Source organism: Abramis brama (genome assembly GCF_963993115.1).
Source record: "Abramis brama genome assembly, chromosome: 18".
Lineage (NCBI taxonomy): Eukaryota > Metazoa > Chordata > Actinopteri > Cypriniformes > Leuciscidae > Abramis > Abramis brama.
The window spans coordinates 9,941,091-9,963,444 of NC_139980.1; the positions used below are offsets into that span (position 1 = coordinate 9,941,091).

The window sequence follows — 22,354 nt, forward strand, 5'->3', positions numbered from 1 at the left end:
AGGTGCTGTTGCAATTTTTGTAAAACAAACAAAAAAAGAGATTAAAGATGAAATCTTACTTTATTTGGAATGCAGTTTGCAAACATTCACATGATCCATTTTTGTGAGATCCATTATGGCGAGTTGCTTTAAAAGTCCCCTCTCCCTCCTTTTTAAAGGTCCCATTGCATGGATTATTTTATTATTTTAGAATGTTTCCTGGGGTGCCCTTATAATGGTAGTATGTTTTTTAGATCAAAAGTTGTTATAATTTAGAAATAAAAGGCATATTTCCTAGCCTGATTTTAGCCTCTGATTTGAACGCTCTGTTTGAAGGGACGTGTCTGCTGTGAGACTTCAGTGTAAACGCCCACTGCTGTGATTGGCTGACATGCTTGCATATGAAATATCTAGCATTACATGTGGAACTCTCTCGAAAACTTTTACTATTACAGCTTTTATACGTTTTTACTACAGCTATCGGGATTAACGAATCGTGATAAGTTTTTTAAGTATTTAGATCTATTCCCATCACATAAAAGGTTGCAGTGATGAGCATTGAGCAGATGACAGCCTGTTGATCGCGGGAATGAAGATCTTATCATTGCAACGCAGTTTCTGCACTCTCACTAATGATTTCACCAATGCAAACATGAGGTAAGTACAGTAAGAGCTTCGTTGTGCAGTGTAACAGCGTCATTGATTTCATAACGAGTTTTGGCAAGTGTCCAGATAAACTCGCGCTGTGTGATTGACAGCTTGGGCGATTGGAAAGGGATTGTTCTTTGATCGCTTTCTGTATATTAATCACAGTTTAGATAATATTATTTTCATCCTATTAAGAGAAACGACGTGAAGTTGATCGTTTAGTCACTGGCTTGATTTACTGATGCATAAACAGTATTGAACGACTTTGAAAGAAAGATTATCTGTCTGAACTTGAACAATTACACATCAGACATTCACATGACCCACTGGTTCTTCAGAGGCTCGGATGAAGGAACTAAATAAATACTTTTGTGTTCATTTGTACATCCAAACACTGAGCAACTGCCATGCTTCGCTCGTTTGCAAGCCATGATGTCTCTCGAGGAAAAACCAATATCGCGCTCGCGCAGCTCATTTTCTCATGGGCGGGCCAAATTCTTTTTGCGGGTAATGAAGAGAAAGGGGAGGTAACCTTTCCTCTTATGACGGAAGATTTCTAGATTCGCCCGTCTGAGCTTTCATTTTCTCAAAAATACCCAGGGCTTGGTTTACACCCATCAAAACGTCTAGCCACTGGGGGACCATGGGCAGGCTAGGAAACTCATATTAAGGATAAAAAACCTCATAAAGTGAAATTTTCATGCAATGGGACCTTTAAACACATTTCCTTTTACTTTCCTCTACTTCTCTTTTAGATCTTGTTTCTCTTACTCTGGCAGGCCCATTTCTTTGCGGGTGAGTGTTGCGATGACACGATCTTTCAGATTCCCTGGTGTAGCACATTTGGGCTCTGATTGCAGGGACTCCATGGTCAGTTTCCTCCACAGGTACTCTATTTTAGTGTCACAATGCCACGGGTTAAAGGTCAACTCCACCCAACTGGTATTAATATCTAATACGCCAGGAGACAGAAACTGCAGCCTGTTTTCACTGAGGTCAACATACTCCAAGCGCTTGAGCCCTTGAAATACAGGTGGCGGGAGGCTGTCTAGTCGATTTTTCTGCAGGAAGATGTGAGTTAGGTTAGCAGAATGACTAAAGGCTTTTACATCCAGGGACTGGATTTTGTTCTGGTCCAAATGAAGTCTCTCTAGAGCAGGGTGAGCATCTAGACACCCAACCGGAAGCTCTTCGAGTTTGTTCTGCGAGAGGTGCAGAATCTTTAGGTGACTCAGACTTTGGAGTTGGGCCATTGGGAATTTCATAAGATGGTTTCCGGACAAATCCAACCATGTGAGATTGCTGTTGCTGGGCAGCCAGTCTGGGTGGAGGTTGGAGATGCGGTTGTCTTTCAGCACCAGGTTGAGGAGTGGAGCATGATGGAAAACATACGCAGGCAGCTCTCGAAGTTCATTGTCTGTGAACAGTTTGGATGAGAAGAGTTAGAAAACAGTCTGTGACCTGCTACATCGTTTCAGTTGTTTTGGCTGTCATTAAAACTTGAAACAGAAAGTGGCCTTCAAAGATTTTTTTTGACAGAATTTGGAGATTTCTGAAAATATAAAATTAAGCAATAAGCCCCTTGAGGCCATGTTTTACAGTGGATTTAGAACAGCTAAGGGGCGTTTGTCAGGCACAACATGGAGCGGAGTTCCTAAAACCCCCTTAGCTGTTCTAAATCCACTGTAAAACACGGCTTCAAGGGGCTTATTGCTTTTATAAAACGGTTACTCCATAAAAATATTCATTTTAATATTAATTTTATTCATAAAATAAACACCAGCAACAAAAAATATAACTTTATAACACATTTATTCATCCGCCAAGCAATGTAGTTCCAAAGAGATTGCTAAGCAAGCAATCACGATAAAAGAATCACAAACGGCAGTTGCGCAGTAATACTAATGTAATGCGGTCACAGGTGTATGTTTGTAATTTACAACGGCTTCGAACGCGGCTAAACCAATCAGAATCAAGGACTGGAACTATCCGTATTATAATAAAATATAATGCATATTCAACACTGTACATTTTTTAAACAATATATTTATGATTTTAGCGATATGCTCTAGCGAAGAAACGAGCTTTCTTTACATTGAATGACTACTGAGGTAAATGTAAATAATCACTTTGTGGAACAATCAAAATATGTGTTGGACTGGTTGGCAGTCGCCACCCTTACAAAGAGAAAACCATATAGTAACTGTGGCGAAAGTGTTGGGGAAACTCCAGGAAGAGAAAAGGGAAGAAAGCACCTGCAAATGAGATCTTTGGTTAAAAAAACTGTATAAAAGTGTGAGTTGCGAGTGAGATGGTCAGATGTCCTGCACAGGCGTCTCGGCTTTGTTGCTTTGTTCAGTAAAGCCTTATTTTGACTTCTGGAACTCTGCCTCTTGAGCTTCATTTGCAAGAAAGAGAAGACTTTTCTCCACAACACTAAAAGGAAGAGATGTTCGTCTTTCACGCCAAAAACGACTTCCGCGCACATAGCTACAAAATACACGTAGAGAATCTTAACCTCAAGCCTACTCAAGGTGCTTTTATACACACAGACTCACCCGTGAGGTCTATGGTGTGCAGGTAATGAAGGTCCTTCAGAAGATCTGCTGGTAAGCTGCTCAGTTTGTTTCCGGGCAGGTGTAACTCCTCTAGCAGTGGGATGGCTTTCAGGTGTTGAGAGGTCAGCACGCTCAGGTTGGTGAACTGGATGGTTAAGGAAGTGGTGTTGCCTGGGAGACCGTCACCAGGGAAATGAGAGAGGCCAGCATCAGGACACACCACCTCGGTGCTTTTGGCGCTGAAGTGGCACGTGCATCGCTTTGGACACGAGAGGGCGTCACGGCAACAGAAGACGAGCATCACCGAGAGCGCGTGCATGAGCCAGGAATTCATCTTCACAAGCTTCAAAAGTTGAAGTTCAAATTATTTTTTTGTTTTTAAGATGCTAATTTATTCCTAGCATAGAGTTTCCTCGTTTTTTGAGAAGACATTTACTCGGAACAAAAATAATTTCATGAATGTATAATAAAAGAAGAAGGGCGAAGAAAAAGGAATGTAGAAACATAGAAATGTAGATTATGTAAGTTCCCTGACTGGAGCTCAGTCTAAAATGATAAAATATCACCAAAACGTCATCTTACCTTTTATTGTTTAGCTGTCCAGTTATTCCCAAACTCTGCTCATTCCCCTCAGTTATATCCTGACAGAGAACTGTCCGTGTGTGACTCGAGCACTGTTTACAGGAAAGTAGGACAGTCAGAGAAACCCCGTCACTTATGTAAATAATGAGAACATCTGGACATTCCTGAAGGGTGAAAGTACACAAGACTTTTACTAAAAGAAATATATAACAAATTTAAAGTATAGGTGGTTACACGGCTGTTGTATTAATAAAAGTGGAATAATAAATAGGCTGTGTAATTTGTAAAAATTTCAAATTTGAATGTAAACTGAGGAAATGTTTATATGGAACGCTTTATAACAGTAAAGTATTAGATCAATACATGTAAATGATTGATGTTTTGGCAGCAGCATAAGCATTGCACAATGAACAAAAGGTTGCACAACAAATGTTCTACACAAATGGACACATTTTAATTTCAAATTTTGTTATATAACAACTGTCCCAGTGATTTGTTTATTGCTGATGAAATGTTCACCTGTGCTTAAAAGACCCCTGGTCAGCCACGACACATCCGGGGTTTATTAATGATGTTAAGCATTGGGCTATTTGAGCTAGTAATAATTAGTTAAACCGTTTATTTTGGTTAAGTTATTATAATGTGTTACTGAGGAAATTTAGCTTTTTAACGTTTTATTATTAGGCTATTATCGTTGTTATTGTTTAATTTCATTTCATTCATTTGTGACACCGCATGTGATTTTATGTGAACTGATTATATTGAATTTTCAACAAGGGAAAACAGAGTTACAAATCAATAATCAATAGACTTTTTTACATCATCAATGGTCTTTTTCAACAACAGAGATGTATGTTGTTGCTGTTGTTCTTTAGTCTATATAAATTAATCATAAAAAAAAATCGTTGTCAGTTGAAAACAATCTAATATTTGGTACAATTGACATACATTTTACTTGTGATATTTTCCAAATAGAGTATAAGAACTTTAATTGAATTGTCAATACAAACAGGTAGGCTACGACAATCCATATGAACAAGACTGTTGAACAGGCTATTTGAGGAATTTTAAACAATGTAAACAATTAACGAAATTTGAGACCAAACTGATTTATGGTGAACATTAGATGACCCTAAAATTGAACGCTTTCCTTAGCTAGCCTATATTTAAGGTTTTTTTCCCCCCACCTAAATATTTTCATCATTGTCAGTATGCTCTTTTTGGTAATTCTGACCTAATGAAAAAAAAGACATGAATTAAATTATAGCTACTGAGTGAGTGCATGAAACAGAATTGAAATAAAGGTCCTAAAATATTAGTGCTGAATAACAAACGTTGATGGACAAGTTCCAGCGTTCATGTTCCAATCCAAATCCAAAGAATTTCTCCAGAAATGTGTCTTTGTGATCAGTTTCTGAGTTAATTGTTGTGGATGGCTCCTGTAATGGCTCTTGGTGACGCGCGCTCTACGCCAAACCCCTCCCGGTGGCACCGCGCGCTCAGCGCTGGACATCCCAGTGTCCCTCAGTCACTGCTGACAGACGTACAATGATCCTGCGCCGCTAGGGGACCGGTCAAGGAGGAGACACCCGCGGAGACTGAAGGTTCATTTGGAGAGCTCCAGTGCTCTAGAGACGCGATGGAGACCTCCGGCAGCGTGCCTAACACCGCCGCGCTCACGCAACTTCTGAACTTCACGGAGGATCCAGCCAGCTTCTCGGAGAAGCCTCCCGTGGCAGGGTTGCGCGCCACAGAAGAGCCGCTGTCTCTCGTGCTCAGCAGCTTCAGGACTGATGTGGCTCCAGCGGGGCTCCTGGCGGGTCCATTCTCGCCCTCTGAGGAGCCCACTCACCTGATTGTGGCTTTCTGGGATTCACCCTTGAGTCACTGGATTAATGTGTTTGTTGGCTTTGTCCTGTGCTTCACCATGCTGGGGCTGGGCTGCACGGTGGAGCTCAGTCAGCTGGGCGAGCACATCCGAAAGCCCATAGGAGTCCTGCTGGCGGTGCTGTGCCAGTTTGTCCTCATGCCCCTCATCGCCTTCCTCCTGGCTCTGGCCTTCTCCCTCAATGATGTGGCCGCTATGGCTGTGCTGCTTTGCGGCTGCTGCCCTGGAGGAAACCTCTCCAACATCATGTCATTGCTGGTCAACGGCGAGATGAACCTCAGGTAGCTATGATGTCTATTACATCCGTCCGATGATCAACTACACTCTTAAAAATAAAGGCTTCAAAGGGATTTTTTTTTTTTTTGTTGCAGTGACCAACAATTATTGGTTTCCCAAAGAACCTTTCACTAAACAGTTCTTAAAAGAACCATTATTTTTTAGTTAAGAACATCTTAATAATCTTTGTGGAATGTAAAGGTTCCATGAATGTTAAATGTTTTCGTGGAACCATCGATGACAATAAATAATCTTTATTTTTAAGAGTGTATAAAAATGTTTGTGAGAATATGTTATTAGGCTCATTTAAGAAAAATGCGAAGATCTGTGAAATATAAGTGATCGTGAATAATGTGAAAATCCGTCTCAGATTACACAGAAAATAAAAAGATATATATTGCGAGAATGTAATATTTGATAAATGTTTAATTTAAATGTTAAATATTTATGCGTGCATAGAACACATAAATGAAATAAAGGTCTGAATAACGCGTCAACTTTGTTTGGCTGACTTTGGTAATACATTGCTTTTGCTGGGGGTTTTTTTCCAGCATCGTCATGACCATCTCGTCCACTGTCCTGGCGCTCGTGCTCATGCCGCTGTGTTTGTGGATGTACAGTCGCGCATGGATCAACACACCCGTGGTCAACCTTCTGCCCTTCGGCGCGATCATTCTCACCCTCTGCAGCACCCTCATTCCCATCGGGCTCGGGGTCTGGCTTAGACAGCGCTATGCTCGAGTGGCAGAAATCATCATTAAGGTGACTACATGCAAAAAAAACAAAAAAACAAAAACAAATATATATATATATATAGGGCCACAGCTGCGTGCATTTGCTATTAGGAAAAGGAAACTGAAACATCAGACAGTTGATTTAGAGGAGTCACTAGTGGAATATCTTCATCACAAGAAAATAATTTTGAATTATGATTATGCTGAATTATGCTGTCTTTTCTTAAATATCACTGGTGATGGATTTCTTATGTCGTCTTAACGTCCACAATCTCTGGCCATTAGGAGACTGAAGTGCCCAAGGGCAAAGTGGCCACATGCGCGCATGGGTTCCTCCTTTCAGTTGAGCTTATCTAAGAACAGCCTGGACAGAAGAGCACAGTGGCGACTGTGAGATAGAGAGAGGCGGAGGGGTGGGGGTGACAGAGTGTGTGATAAAGGAATAGAGGCTGTTGGGGGGCTGGGTGGGACGGGAAAGTGGAGTGGATAAAAGTGGGCTGATTTGTCACACTCATCATAGCTTGCACTTTTCTCCTCTAGTAGTATCATCATGTGTCTGTCTGTGCCATTCACTCTTTTCAGGATTCATTCCCCAGGCCATACATAGCTAAATATGTCACATCAATTGTTCCCAGACATATTAATGAAAACCCTTTTACGGCTAATTGCTGCCCGCTGAATCCTGTTACACAGTGCTATCTTCACAGCAGTTCCTCTCGACCAGGATAATGTCTACCAAGTAGTACATCACAATATTTTTGTAAACAAAAACTGAAACAAAGACTAAAACTATTGGTCAAAAAACATTCGTAAAAAAAAAAAAAAAAAAAAAAAAAAAATCATAAATAACAAAACTAACAACTGTTACTGAAAAACCAACTGAAATAAAATAATTAGCAAAAATAAATAATCACTTTGTAATTAAAGGCAGGGTATAGACAATTTGTTTAATAAACACTTTTTGTTATACTGGTTGAAACTCTCTTCATATCATGATAGAAATAAATAATAGAAGTGGTCTTAATATTAAAACAGTGACTGTGGAAGTCACAGGACCAAAACATTTTCGTCAAATCATTGCAGTTGGTCCGAATGCAATGATACGATGTCCTGCCTGCCTGTCAACAAAATGATGATCAGATCAAAGAAGGCGGGGCTTAATGTTCACTGAAGATAAGTATGAATTCCAACACAACGCTTTTAGATTTTACAGTGAAATAGTGTGTAAATGAACTAAATTAATAACTTTTTTGCAACAAAAATGAACCATCACTGAACTTACTTAAGCTGGACTATGACGCTATTTTCTTCTAGATCTGCTGTACAGCAGAAACAAACTCTGTTGCATAATTTTCACTGTAAAGCTGCTTTGAAACAATCTGTATTGTAAAAAGCTCTATATAGATAAAGGTGACTTGACTGCTTGTAAGATTTACCAGCCTATGCTTTGTGCTTGTGGTCCAGGTGTCTCTGTGGTCTCTCCTGGTCACTCTGCTGATGCTCTTCATCATGACTGGAACTATGCTGGGCCCGAAGCTGCTGGCCACCATCCCCGCCTCCGTCTACCTGGTGGCCGTGCTCATGCCCATGTCCGGCTACGCGGCAGGATACGGCCTGGCCACGCTCTTCGACCTGCCCCCCAACAGTCGGAGGACCGTGTCTTTAGAAACCGGATGTCAGAACGTGCAGCTCTGCACGGCCATCCTGAAGCTGGCGTTCCCTCCGCAGCTGATGGGAGGCATGTATATGTTTCCTCTGCTGTACGCACTCTTCCAGGCAGCGGAGGCTGGCATCTTCATTCTGGTTTACCGCATGTACAGGACAGAGGTACTACATAAACCGGACCTCATGCAGGATGATGATGATGATGATGATACAAACATATCCTACAAGAGAATGAAAGAAGAAGATGTGCCGTTTGATTCTACGTATGGTGCGGTAACAGTGAGCGATCCCAATGTCATTGTGCTAGAGTCACAGGATGATGTTGGAAGCCCCACGCCTGTATAAGGGGACGAAAACAACTGACCTGAGACTCGCTATAGACATAGGACCTGCGTATTTACATTAGGATTTATTCATGCCATCACTCACTGTTGAATTTTTTTACTAATAATTACTCACAGCATTCTAACTAATATGTGCCAAAAAGGATTGCAAGACTGTGAAATTGGAAACTAATATCATCATGACATCACACAGTGGCGATACTGAATTTGAATATCCCGAGCCAATGTTTGAAATCTTTATCTAAACACACTAGCCAGATATTACAATTCAATGGCGTTTTCGGAATTAGCTTAAAATATATGCCGAATTCAAAAACAAATGCACATGCTGCGGGACATTTATTAATACAATTAAATAAATAAAAAGAATACCATTTGTAGACAAATATAATTATTATATTAAATATATAATTCTATATAATTCTTAAATTATATAAAACTATACATTTATATATATATTTATACACACACACACACATAGAGAAAGGTGTATGTCTATATAAATGATATATTTGTATTTTTTGTTCAGAGAATTTATTCATACATTCATTCATTCATTTATTCAAATAATGTATAAGACATTTTCAGAGTGTCATGGGTGTATGCAATCCACCATTAATATAGATTTATGCTGCTGTTTGTAAATTAATCCTGCTATTACCGCAGTAAAAGGATTACATTGGCTTATTTGATTATGTGGACCCAGAGGATGAGAAGACTGATTCACATCCCACGCCTTATATTGCACATCACTGACTGTCAGTCTGTTTCTGATTCCAAAACAAGACAAAATATGTTTTTTGAGATTCTTGCTTCAAAAAATAGTGGGATTTTACAGGATTACCTTTGATCGGCTTGATATGACCGATACCAAGGCTACAACATGTCAGCGTCAGACCAAATGTGGTTTTGGAAAACAGGAAAAGCCTACGGCAATAAAAACAGACTTTATTTGAAATAAGGTTTATTCTAGAAAAGTGATTATGTGCTAGTTTCCTTCTGAAAATATCCAAATACGCGATCCATCTCTGTAATCGAAATGAAAATATTGTATATGTTTATCAGAATATAAGAAAACGCCTGCAAGATGAATAAATGTTTACAGCAAGCATTTTTAATTATTATTTTTGTTCCTCCAATATCACTGCCAGACTCTGGTTTAGAAATTATTTTATATGCACTCACAAAAAACTAATTTATATTAAATATATATTAAAAAACTTAATATTAATCTAATATTTATTATTTAACATTAATACAGTATTGATTTTTAGTAATAGGACAACTGAAGTGGCAAACAATAGGCAGAATTTGTAAATATATTTAAATAATACAATTTAGTGCTATGTATTTAAATTGAATTATTATGCCATTCAGTAAAATGGAAGCCATTTTTAATACATTTTTAGTCAAATACTGTGCTTATGCTTTTGGAACTGGTGCAAACTACTTCTGTCTGTATTTCCACCTGGGGAGAGAGTATTTAGCACAAATTCAGACTTTTCTAAAATAACTTTTCTAAAATATAATATGCATTTTTAAATATCAAATATCAAATCAATTCTATATTGACATTATAACTAGTTTATGCTAAAATGTTATATTAATTACATCCAAGGACAGCTCTTTGGTGTAAGCTGGGAACATGCACATTATGTTACAAGTGAAATCTCTCAAATTCAATGAAATATGTATTTTAAAAGTAGAATATGGAACTGTCCATGACCAATTAAGATGATCCATCTGGTCAAGATGTGTATTCCTGCTTGGACAAACAAGCAACAAACATGGTGACTGGTCAACAAACTAAACACCAAAACAGCTAACAATTTAAATCGTATTTTCCAACAAGAATTATACACGTTTATGACTTTTTCAGGTCTGGAAAACGAAAATCCCTTTTGAAAAGTCCCTGATATTTTCGGATTTTTTCACTAACCGTGGGAATCCAGTTAATTGGAGTTAATTAACCACCTGACCTCAATCTGTGTCCTTGTGTCTACTTAACCTGCTGCAATGCGTTTGCCCTTCGGCTAAGCGAAAAAATGGCTACGTATGGTAACGAGACAGTCGACAACTATATTTACTCTTCTTACAATCCTTATTCCTACAAAAACCCCAAGTTCAAGAGCTGGAGGCAGAAAGCTTACTTCGCCAACTGCGGTGAGGGCGAGAGCTACTTCGATAATTACCACAGGGCGCAGCTCAAGTCCATCTTGTCTCAGATCAACCCGAACCTCACCCCGCGTCTGAGGAAAGCCAACACCAAAGACATCGCGGTCCAGGTCAACCCGAAGACCGACGCGTCCATCCAGTGCTCTCTGGGCCCGCGGACCCTTCTGGCCCGGAAGCGTGATGCCCTGCGCCAGCGGCGGCAGGAGGTCCAGACCCCCGGGAGCCCCATCAGCGGCGGCATCCGGTTCCCGCGCACTCAAGCCGTGTACTCCCCGGTCGAGTCCAGGAGATTAGTGTCCCTCTTCAGAGAAGAAGAGGAGGAAGAGGAGAAGGACACGGAGACGGTAGACCGCGCTGAGAAGGTGGAAAGTGCTGAGAGAGACGAGCGCAAAGAGAGTGAGGAGAGCGTGAAGGAACCGCTTAGTCCAGAGGAAAATGAAAACAAACAGACGGAAACAAATGAGGAGAACAGAAACGAGCCAGTGAAAACCGGACCCAAGTCCAAGGCTCGCGTGAGATTCCAGGTTAGGGGAAGTTCATTATCCTTGACGCCAAATCATGTTTGTTTTTGTTTTCACTGACTCTAAAGTGCAATTGAATATTAATTATATTACATTACAAATGGAGTAAGTTACCTTCTAAAAACTAGGTGGAAAGCAGTTTAAGTTTTCAGCAGTGTGTTAACTTGTCTTAATGTAGTTTTTGGAGCAGAAGTATGGCTACTATCATTGCAAAGACTGCAACCTGCGCTGGGAAAGTGCTTATGTGTGGTGTGTCCAAGGCACAAACAAGGTAATGGATGGCTACATATTTTAACTGTCATGACTAGCCCATGTTAAACAGACACACGTTTCCCCCCTCTATTGTTGCAAGTGTATAGCTATTGATTCACGCTTTACTGTCTCTTAAAGGTTTATTTCAAGCAGTTTTGCAGAACATGTCAGAAATCATTCAATCCATACAGGGTTGAAGACATAACCTGTCAGGTAAGCCAGTCCTGCCATTGTTCTCAACTAGAGGGCCTGAGGCGTTCTATGGGACCACAGCAAACTTCCAAGGGGGGTAGAAGTAAAAACACAGAAACTATGCTTAAAATGGCTTAAATGAAGGCGCAATACTTAAACTGATCCAACTTTAATTTGTCCCCATCAACTGTCCATTTTATTGATGAACAGTCTTGAACTAGGAGTGCCAATAGTTTACACTCGTATATTAACTGTGCACTTTGCATTATCTATTCATTTTCAGACTTGTAAGAAGACTCGCTGCACATGTCCTGTAACATCACGTCATGTGGACCCCAAAAGACCTCACCGGCAGGATCTGTGTGGCCGCTGCAAAGGCAAGCGGCTCTCCTGTGACAGCACATTCAGCTTCAAATACATCATTTAGCACCTCTGTGCTGTGCTCAGGCTTTGTTGTTGCCCAGCTGGATTGTCCACTTCAGTCTCTGCATCCTCGCTCCACAAAGACTGCAGTGGGGAGGCAGGTCCATCAGTCTCTGCAGTCTCATTTGTTTTTGTTTTGCTTTAATTTGTACAGTACTTGCAGTTACTGCAGGTGTCAATTCTGAAAAATAAAAATGGCAATTACTAGCACATCTGGAACCAAAGTTTTATGTGAACTGCTTTGCAGAAGGATGATTTGAATGGCTTACTTTTAGGGTACGTTTACATAACGATGTACTAAAAGTTTTATCTTTGCGTTTTTCATAAATGAACTGCCAAAACGCACAAGTTCAGTTGACTGGTGTTCATTTAAGCTTAGTATAATTATCTAAAAGCTAAACTTTTTTTTGTTGTACTGTATGTACTGTAGTTTCTAAAATTGCGTAGTCCAGAGGTCATGCAGAACACAAGTGCACATTTTACATCTCAATATGAAGTGAAAAACTTATTATTTTTTTTTTTTTACAAATTAAGCTTCAAATTTGAATTTAAGTTTCAATGAAATGGGGCGGTTTGGTTTGTACAGTGGTCAAGAACCTAAATTGAATGAACAAATGGTTAACTGGTTATGGTTTGCGGTAACTTTAAAATAATGCAAAACCAGTAACTTGTGTATTTATGCAATGTATGGGGTTGTTACCAAAAAAATTCAAAGTTTCACATACTACACAACCTGAAAAAGACCAATTCACACCAAGGAAAATATCTACAGTAGACCTATAATGGTACTGACACAAAGGAGCCACACTGTTGGAATCCCTTTCTGAACAATTTATTCCAGCTGATGAACGATAACTTTTGAAGTGTCAGATGACATAACTGCAGCACAGGCTTATAATAATGTTGTCATCCATTGGTGTGGGCACTAATATATGAGGAAAGAGCAAAAAAAAAAGAATGCATATTCAATCAAACGTACCGCTTGTATGGTTAATAACTGGATATCAGGAAATGACAAAAAGCCAGAGTTGCTTATAATCAGGTTTTTATTTAACAGTACAGGAAAAAGCAGGTAAATCAGATGACAACGACAAACCAGAGAGAAATGTGAAAGGGGGAAACAGAAAAAAAGAGATAATGCACCTCTAGATAAAAACTATATTTTTCCAGGTAAATAATATATCCATTAAATAATTAAGAACAGCATTCAAAATGTACCAAACAAGCAACAGAAGAGATCTCTGAGAGGAATGAATACAGTGAACGTTTTATTTCTCAATGTGCCACGACAAATTAAACGGTTCCTCCCTACGTTTGAGGATATCGCTTTTGTCTCTTGGAGTTTGGCAAGCGAAGTGCAGTGCCTTTCAGAAGCGTCGCAGAGCCCACAAACCCTCAGTGCAGCCCTGAGTCTAGGGTTAAGACAGAGCCAACATGGACAAACACTAGCCCCAGTTTCCCCTCAGCAGGGGCTCTCAGTGGGGGACTTTGGGCCAACATGGAGATCACAGTGGGTATCAAGGAATGCATATGGCAAAAGCTCGACCTGAGAAGCCGAGCTCGTTCGTCGGGAAATATTGAAGATTAAGGTGGCGTATTATCATAAAGGAGAGGGCAGCCCATGACTTCCCAACAGCTATTCAACTCGCAATTTTTTTGCATTAGTCTTACCCTCTACTGAGCTCTCTCTGATTGAACAGTGCATTACACAAATGTACAAGGAAAAATACTGCTTTTACACTATACATTTTCTAAAATATATACAGAGTAAAATAAGTTATTGATATTTCCATGAGTTGCAGCCAGTTTGCACTTCACCTGTGCATCTCGGTTTGTTAACGTGCATGTATGAGAGAGAACGGGTGTGCAAATATCAGTCCATGTCAAACGCACTCGCACGCACACTCTCACGCTCACACTCGTCCTCGCACGCGTACACAAGAGTCTATGGTTTCCTACAGGCAGCTACTTATTTGGTTATAGTTTAAGGGTTTTGTAAGAGCGGCCCAGTGAAAGCTGAAAGTTCTCCCCGACGCAGGTCAATAAAGTTAAACAGATAAACCTCTTTAAATGGAGGGTATGGCCCCCCCAGCTTACAATTACTTGTTAAATATCCTAACATTTACAACCTAAGACTGTTAAAAAATACAATTCTCAAAAAAATATTTGTTGCAGGCTTTTCTCTTTCAAGCATGCTTTTTGCAATCGCCAATGCGAGTCTCGCCGATCCATTGCGATCCTCTGATTCTCACAATCACGCTTCAAATCCCATCTCTGCCCCAGTGCATAATGGGGCAGACGGATGTGGATCAGTCTAAAAAAGGATGCCACCCAGAGGTCATAGGTCATTCCGCCAAAAAGCTTCAATTTTAGCATCATTATCGCCCAGTGTCCCTCCTAATGGTTCTCGACCAGTCCCATTCTTCGTACTTTTTACAACATCTGAAGAGGTTAAACTATTTTGGAGAAAGGGGGGAAGAAAAACGCGGTACGTACGTAATAGTTTTGAGTAACTAATGTCCACACATTCTTTAGCCCTTTGAGGTGAAGTCTACGTGAAAATCCCCAAACCCACCACCCCGGAGGAAGAGAGTTGAGTTTGCGAAACTCTCACAGTCCAGTGCTGAGGACTGTGTTTTGAGTGTCGATTTGTGTCTGGATGTGGGCCGTGGGGGTCGGTGACAGGATGCACGTCTGGTGGGTGTGCGGGTGAGTCTGAGCCTTGCAGAGAGCTTCGCGGATCTGAAGGTTGAGCTCCATGAGGCGCGTGCTGGCCTGAGAAAGATCCCTGCTGGGGCCCACCACAGCCAAACAGCCCGTCTGACCCAGAGTCTGGTGCCTGAAGTAAATGTGCAGCAGCGTCTGCACGGCATCATCCCTCTCACTGCCAAATATGTCATTAGGCCACAGGCACCTGAGGGAATGAAGGGAAGTAAGAGAGATAGAAGGCGGTTTATAGAGGAAAATACATACTGGAATCTATCAGATTTATGCAAAAGAGAACTTGAGGAGGTTAACAAGATGGTTAATTAGATTATGGATCCTAACTGGACATGATGTAATACATGTTGCCAGCAACAAGCAATTTGTCTGTCCACTCTGAAATCAGCCAATCAGAATATGGTTTCTGTTTAACAAACAAACTATGAAGAGCAAGATTTTGGACCACTGAGACTGTACTGTGGGTAGAGCTACTCGGCGTAAGTGATTGACAATATGCCACGTCGCTTGTCTACAAGACTACTTATGACAAAAAAATAAATAAAAGGAAAGAGCTGTTCAATGCGATGTATTGCTTGGTGCTAGTTATAAATGCTAGAATATAAATGTCCATTTTTAAACAGACTTCTTTCTGGTAATGTATGATGGACTTTAATTATTTAGTTCACTTAAACCCTGCTGCTTTCTTACAATTGATGGATGGAATCAAGTCTATGCCCTACATTTTTTTTTCTTTTTTGATAATCCAATGTACGTCACAATATGGAAGAAAAGATCTGTTGCTACTTCCGTTACATTGCGACTTTAAAGTAACCTTGAAATCAAAATGGACAATAATTATTTTTTTTATGGAAAATTGCCGTTTATTATAAATACTTTATCGCTGCAATTTTCAAACAACCACCAAGTCCCGCCCTACGTTTCACTTGGCTATACATTACAATACGGAAGAAAATATCTGTTGCTAACTTCTGTTTTACTGTAACTAATCTGTTTATCATACCTGAAGGCTTTAACTTGTGCGATAGCTGTGCTGAAGTCCCGTGCTCTAAGACTCTCGATAAGTGAGTGGATGGCCGTCTCTGTGCTCGACTGGTCCACCTCAAACTCGCCCACTCCTTCCTGTCCATCACCAACTGACTCCGCCTCCTTCAGACAGCTCTCTAATATGGCCAGCTCCTCTGACATGTTAGTTACCTGAAAAACACACAAGCATGTCATTTTAAATCATCATTTAGTCAATATTGTCACCAAAAAAACAAAAAAAAAAAAAACACACACCCCGAAAAACGACCAATTCACCAATACAAAATCAATCAGCTAACACACAATTAAAGCACACCGTAGTCATGTCATATTAAGCATAAACGCATTGAAAATTGAAATGGATATTCCTCAGGCAGTGCTTATTAACTCACGTCACCACCAACATAACAAAACCGTCTCTGCCCCCAGCTGAACATATGAGAACTGTTATATTCTTTCTACATAACAGAGGCTGCTGAGGTCTGTGTGTGTGTGTACGGTCTATAAAGCGTAAGTGAGTTTGTATTGATGAGCGATAGGCTGAATGGCTTTGCTCTGGTCTGTGTTAAGCATATCAGTCTCCCTCAGTGAGCTTAATAAAGTTACGCTGCACTAAGAGCATTATTTGCAGTAGGCCTTTATGTGTCCATACTGGCACACATTAACACAAACTACCACAAAATGCAAAAAGAAAACTGACCATCTTCTGCCTGTATGGCTGGCCTTACATCTTTCTATCTATCCATCCATCCATCCATCCATCCATCTATTGACACGCCATCTTAAAGTTGCAACAATCTTCCAACAATCTTGCCTTGAGATGCTGAAAAAAATAGCTATGTGTTGCAAGTCAAAGATGTCCTTTTAATGTTATTCTACATAAAAAAAAGATTGTTCACCCAAAAATGATTTTGTCATCAAATCACCCACCCTCATGTCGTTTCAAACGCATAAGGCTTTCATTCATTTTCAAAACACAAATAAAGATATTTTTAATGAAAGCTGAGAGATTTCTGTCTCTCCATTTAAAGTCTTTTCACCAAAACGTTGATGCTTCAAAGATTTCATAAAGACATCATAAAATACATCCATTCAACTCCAGGTCAGAAATCCAAGTCTTTTGAGGAGACTTCTTCATTTGAGTTTCAAAGATGAAAAAAAGTTTTATGGGTTTAGATTATAACGGCATGAAGGTTGATGACAACATTTTCATCTTTTGGGTGAACTAACCCTTCTAAAATGATGGATGCAATAATGTTTCCTGTGTAAACAGTGTTGTGCAAGAAGTCTATTGGTGGAGACAGACAACAAAGCCAAGATAATGCCTGGAGAACATCTAACCCTCTCATTCAAAATGTCTCATTCATATTCAGTCTTACCACTTGTTTACAACTTTGCTCAATCAATAACCATTCATTGGCTTATCTTTAATTTTATTAACCGTTTTTTGTTTGTTTTTGTTTTTTTTATTGTCTTTTTGAATTGTCTTTCTTGACGTTTTTTTCTTTTTAATAGTGGTGTGCCAGCTGGTATGTTTTTAAAAAGAAACATTTATCAATAGAGCAGCTTATTATCATTGTGCAGGTCCAAGAATCACAGAGGTCTAAAATCATGGTTACATTCGTATCGTTGTCCAGACTATTCTACAATCATATCTTAAGTATCTAATAAAAATATACTATAAGAGCTTCTAACTATACAAGGAAACACAGCAGATACAAACCTCTGCCTCTCTCTTGATGGTGTCCACTCTGCTGATGAGTTTGCAGTAGGCCTGAAAGAGCAGTAGGAGCTGGAAATGGAGTTTATACAACCGTCGACACAACTCCAGCTCCTAGAGATAGAGAGAGGAAGAAAGATCATGACACCATCACCTCAATATCTTCAGCTCTAATCATTAGCTCTGTCAGTAGCAAAACAGCATGATCAGATGAACGGACGGCCAGATGAATGATCAAATGGAGGGATAGACAGATAGAAGGATGAACGTTCTGACTTTGAGATGGAGAGGAAGGGTTACACCCTGGTGAATCATTTTGTGCAGCATGACTATATGGTTCCCTAATCAGAACGAAACCCTGAAAGAGTGATGTTTCTGAAAAACTTCAGATCTGAATGGAGTGATCCAAAATATGTCAGTGAGCAGATGAGTTAGATGGAGCATGCAAAAAAGTGCTGGAACAAGGAATCTAAGCTACTTTTCTCAACCATACTCCACTCAGCTGTCCATGGACACACTCCATTCACACACTTAATGCATAATATGATTTTTAGAAGCATTAAAACACCAGTAACCTTTTAGCAAATTAGCATTAGCAAAGTTAACACTGTAACTATGCAGAACTCATTTAAGCCATTAAATAATTAAATTCATTAATGAAGCTTGTAGTGATGATATATGAATGATCATGAATTGGACACGTCTGTGGTGTTGTTAAGAGATCAGATGTAGGGGTTGTTCTGAATTCTGATTGGTTGAGAATGATTTTGCAGATGTATCAGTGAAGAACAGATGAATGCTCAGAGTGCATGGCTGAATAGAAAGGATTGCGAAAGGCTCTAAAATACAATAAACAACTTACTGCTAGCATTTCCATTTGCTAAGCAAGAAGGACAGCCGGTCACAAAAAAAAAGAGGAAACACAGGAAATGAGAGAAAGACCAAAAATTAGTGAGCTCACAACACCCCAAGACCACCACAAGAGACAGAAAGAGAGAGAGAGAAATATTGCTCTGTTGATAATTAACAAATGACATAAAGGTTGCAGTCACATGCAATGCATTCGGGGAGAAATTACTTTGAATATATTTTCACTTTTTATGCACAGTTGCACACTCAAACATATGTAACGTACCTAAATAAATGCAAAATAGGTAGAAAAGCATGAGAGAGATTGAAACCAATGCAAGTAATAGTAAGATAGAGCAATGTTGGCAGAAATCATTTCCACTGTGGCATCACAAAACCTGACTTTAACGCTATGAAGTTGCAGAGAAAATAAAGATGCTATATTAACATTAATCTAGATTAATAAATGCTGTAAATAATGTACGTTTATGATACCTAATGTATTTAAAAAATGTAAATGGATTGACTCCAATTGAAAAGTGTTACCAAAGCTACCAAAATCATAATTCTCACACTAGATATGAGCAGGAACAGACATAATCTACACCATTCAAAAGTTTGGGGCTGGTAAGATTGTACTTTGAATATATACTGATATATACTGATAGCAGTCATTATTCCAGTCTTTTAGGGGGATCCGGCTAAATCGTGTGGATGAGAGGGATGTGAAGAACTTTTAACATTTAAAAAAGACATTTAAATACTGTAGAAATCTGTGGTGAGTTCGGCTTGCACAGATTCTGTGTGGACCTGGTTATGAGTGGTAGAAAGCTGTGAAAATCAGTTGCCCTCGAATCACCTTTGCTTACACTCTTACAGATGTTCTTACATTCTTATTTATTTCTCAGAGATAAATAGAAATATGTAAAGCACAAATGTTCACGTTTGCATGCTGAAACAGACATGCAGTGATGTGTTTTTTTCATACCTGAGCTTGAGTGTTTGGTCGCTGGTTACCGTCTTTATCACCGAAAGTCTTTCTGCAGTTATCCAACCACTGCAAGGAGAAGAAGAGATGAGTTACCTTGTTAACCAAGTGCAGGTGTAAATTTCTGATGTTATTGGTGAATGTGAGCAAAGACAGATGACGTTTCTGTGAGTGCGAAACAGAAATGGAGAGAGAGACAACTAGTGTGTATGGGAGTGTGTGTGTGAGGTAAATTTAATAAGAGTGAACTACTTAGCAAATTAAAGAGGGTCTGTTTAAGCACAGAGGGGGTCGGGACATAATGCTAGAGGCAGTGCCTGCGTCTCATCCAATTACCGTCCCCTAGTCATCCACTATCCCATCTGGCCCCTCTGCTCCCCTTCCTGCAGCCTGTCCACCCAGCTAAATGATTTAGGGGCTCCGTGAGGCTATTCTTAGTGACCGTGCATGAAGAGATGGAAGCTGACGGAAGCTAGCGCTGGCTAAATCAACTCACGTCCTGATATGATTTAGTAGCCAACAATAATTGCAAAGAGACGTCAAGGAGCATTTTATGATCCTGCACTGTCAGCTTATTCTCCTCTGCTGTCTCTCCTCCATTGCATAACCCTTTAAAGATGGGTTTAAAGATTAAGCTTTGACGAACAAACTGCACAGAAAATGCCCAGGTTATTTATATACTTTCCATATCTACCAGAATTGGGTATAGCTGAAAATCAGTCCACCACTTCTATCTTAATGCAAACAAAGATGTTCGGTTGCACTTTATTCTACAGTACGTGTACTTACAGTGTACTTACCTTAAAAAAGTAGTGGTTAATGTAAGGTATATACATGGGTTAAGCTTAGGTTTAGGGGTAGGTTTAGTACCTAGTTATTACCCAGTTATTGTAATAACTATAACAAGTACATAGTATGTACATGGGGAACAGGACTGTAAAATAAAGAGCTACCAGATGTTCTTTCATTAATTTACTGAATTTAAAGAAAGAATTTCAGTGAGTAATTTAAAATTCTAAAATCATATGGCTTCAAAATACTTGAAATAAAGATCACAGGACTACATTTATTGTTCTTTTTAGAAAAAAAGTAATCATAAATCACCATCAGTGATTACCATGTATTCCATGGAAGGCAAATAAATTATGTGGGTATGTAAGGATATGCAAGTCAGTAGTTAATGTGAGTTCCCTTTCAATATCGGTCTCTCAATGCTGCGTAATCGATGGCGCTATGGGAAAACGCCTCTCTTCTGGAATACCGAAGCCTGATTGGCATAACAACACTGTAATGTCCAATGGTGTTCAAGCACGAATTAGGTATATAACGCAGCGCTGGGCGCCATTTCCTCAGAGTCTTTCTTCTTCATACAAAACTGCGACATCTATCGTTATTTTCGCTGTCGAGTCATTGCCAAAAAGGATGGATGGATGGATTTTAGGACTACAAAGATCCTTGTTTCGGTGACCAAGAATGTCTTTAAAGCCTTGTTCAGTCTGCACAGGGCCCATTGAGCTTCTCGATGGATTTGAGATCTATGTCTTTTGCCTGGCCCGTGCCCAGGCAGAAGCCGCTGTCAATGCATGCCATGAGCATCGTGCCTCCTACTCCGCGAATTTTGATTATCTTTCATTCTCAAACGAGAAAAAAAATGTACGACGAGATTTAGTTTTGTGTATCGGGAATTGATTGGATGGTTGAATCACTGTTGTTTGCTAATCGCAGTGATCTCATGAGGGGTTGCTGAATGGGAGGCATTAGCGTCCCTTACACTGATGCACACGCAATCAGAAAAGAGATGTAAGGGGAAATTAATGTTTTTAATTAAAGATTACGAGGGCACATGAATTAAAAATCATTCATTCATTCATTCATGCAATATTCAATAAAAATAAGATTGAGCATTTTGATTTCATGGTGACTTTTAAAAAGCATTACACATGGTTTGTAGTTAAGGTGTCTGATATTGTTTAAGTTAGTGAGTCACCTGTTCGGCTGCTTCTCTCTTGCTGTTGTAAGTGTCCAGATGCTCTTGTAACTCCAACACACTGAACTTTAGTGACTCCAAAAGTCCACAGGAGACCAGCTAAAACACACACACACACACACACACACACACACACACACACACACACACACACACACACACACACACACACACACACACAGTTCACTAAATACAGCAATTATGTCACACTATCACACTTATAGATAAATGATTTGACATCAGTTTTGTAAACAGGCAAATGTAACTAACCCTAAATGCAATGCCAATAAACTGTGATCTTCCACTGTCTTCAGGTATTTTAATTATTATAAGTATTGTAAGTATTCAGGTGTGAGGTGCAGAGGAAGTGCATACTCTAAATGCATGAACTCACAGTTTCAGCATCCAGCAGGACTGTAGGGCACTGGGAGCAGGAAGTCATGACCTCTAGAGAGCTAAGGAACTGGTTTCCCATTCGTTGGAGCCCCTCCCCAAGGAAGCGTACTGAGGCATGGGTAATAGAGTCAAATTTCCTCTGCATGTGCTAAAGAGACAGGAGAAAATCAACATTTCTTATTATTACCAACAGTTGCTGCTCCTTAATATTTTTGTGGAAAATGTGATACATTTATTTCAGGATTTGATGAACAGAATGTTCAGCATTTATATGAAATAGAAATCTTTTGTAACATTATAAATGTCTTTACAGTCACCTTTGATCAATTAAATTCATCCTTGCAGAATAACAATATTAATTTATTTTAAACGAAATCTTACAGAGATTTACGAGATCTTTGAACGGAATGTATTTGTATGTAATGTATTT

General features: G+C 39.6%; 4 protein-coding genes across 12 annotated transcripts in view; 2 read left to right on the forward strand and 2 right to left on the reverse strand.

The window, feature by feature from the left end:
- Positions 1-41: 41 nt before the first annotated feature.
- On the reverse strand, positions 42-4,078 carry LOC311068795 (uncharacterized protein). The gene is made up of 3 exons (XM_084091466.1): positions 3,768-4,078; positions 3,186-3,528; positions 42-2,044 (listed from the first exon to the last, which is right to left on the reverse strand). Exons 2-3 carry the CDS (start codon positions 3,517-3,519, stop codon positions 1,395-1,397), a joined length of 984 nt encoding a protein of 327 aa, XP_083947592.1. The 5' UTR covers positions 3,520-3,528; positions 3,768-4,078; the 3' UTR covers positions 42-1,394.
- A 1,186-nt stretch (positions 4,079-5,264) lies between these two features.
- On the forward strand, positions 5,265-8,820 carry slc10a4 (solute carrier family 10 member 4). The gene is made up of 3 exons (XM_084091476.1): positions 5,265-5,936; positions 6,483-6,693; positions 8,130-8,820. Exons 1-3 carry the CDS (start codon positions 5,407-5,409, stop codon positions 8,673-8,675), a joined length of 1,287 nt encoding a protein of 428 aa, XP_083947602.1. The 5' UTR covers positions 5,265-5,406; the 3' UTR covers positions 8,676-8,820.
- A 1,222-nt stretch (positions 8,821-10,042) lies between these two features.
- zar1 (zygote arrest 1) lies at positions 10,043-12,671 on the forward strand. The gene is made up of 4 exons (XM_084091478.1): positions 10,043-11,373; positions 11,549-11,641; positions 11,761-11,835; positions 12,098-12,671. Exons 1-4 carry the CDS (start codon positions 10,720-10,722, stop codon positions 12,239-12,241), a joined length of 966 nt encoding a protein of 321 aa, XP_083947604.1. The 5' UTR covers positions 10,043-10,719; the 3' UTR covers positions 12,242-12,671.
- Positions 12,672-13,265: 594 nt separating this feature from the next.
- The window catches only part of fryl (furry homolog, like), a 103,409-nt gene continuing 94,320 nt past the window's right edge, over positions 13,266-22,354 (reverse strand). For 6 of the 9 annotated variants that reach the window (XM_084091474.1, XM_084091470.1, XM_084091469.1 and 3 more), the window contains 7 exons: positions 21,923-22,072; positions 21,529-21,627; positions 19,542-19,610; positions 18,567-18,584; positions 17,708-17,818; positions 15,962-16,155; positions 13,266-15,151 (listed from right to left, as the gene is read on the reverse strand). In XM_084091474.1, coding sequence (XP_083947600.1) covers positions 14,848-15,151; positions 15,962-16,155; positions 17,708-17,818; positions 18,567-18,584; positions 19,542-19,610; positions 21,529-21,627; positions 21,923-22,072 — 945 coding nt within the window. In that variant the 3' untranslated portion in view covers positions 13,266-14,847. The remainder of the gene's footprint in view (positions 15,152-15,961; positions 16,156-17,707; positions 17,819-18,566; positions 18,585-19,541; positions 19,611-21,528; positions 21,628-21,922; positions 22,073-22,354) is intronic. The other 3 variants (XM_084091471.1, XM_084091468.1, XM_084091475.1) reach the window with 1 other exon arrangement.

Coding starts and splice junctions, on each gene's coding strand:
- LOC311068795 (XM_084091466.1), bottom strand. CDS start 3,519: ATGAATTCCTGGCTCATGCACGCGCTCTCGGTGATGCTCGTCTTCTGT. Junction 2,045..3,185: donor GCACACCATAGACCTCACGG/GTGAGTCTGTGT, acceptor AACTGTTCACAG/ACAATGAACTTCGAGAGCTG.
- slc10a4 (XM_084091476.1), top strand. CDS start 5,407: ATGGAGACCTCCGGCAGCGTGCCTAACACCGCCGCGCTCACGCAACTT. Junction 5,937..6,482: donor AACGGCGAGATGAACCTCAG/GTAGCTATGATG, acceptor GTTTTTTTCCAG/CATCGTCATGACCATCTCGT. Junction 6,694..8,129: donor TGGCAGAAATCATCATTAAG/GTGACTACATGC, acceptor CTTGTGGTCCAG/GTGTCTCTGTGGTCTCTCCT.
- zar1 (XM_084091478.1), top strand. CDS start 10,720: ATGGCTACGTATGGTAACGAGACAGTCGACAACTATATTTACTCTTCT. Junction 11,642..11,760: donor GTGTCCAAGGCACAAACAAG/GTAATGGATGGC, acceptor TGTCTCTTAAAG/GTTTATTTCAAGCAGTTTTG. Junction 11,836..12,097: donor TTGAAGACATAACCTGTCAG/GTAAGCCAGTCC, acceptor ATTCATTTTCAG/ACTTGTAAGAAGACTCGCTG.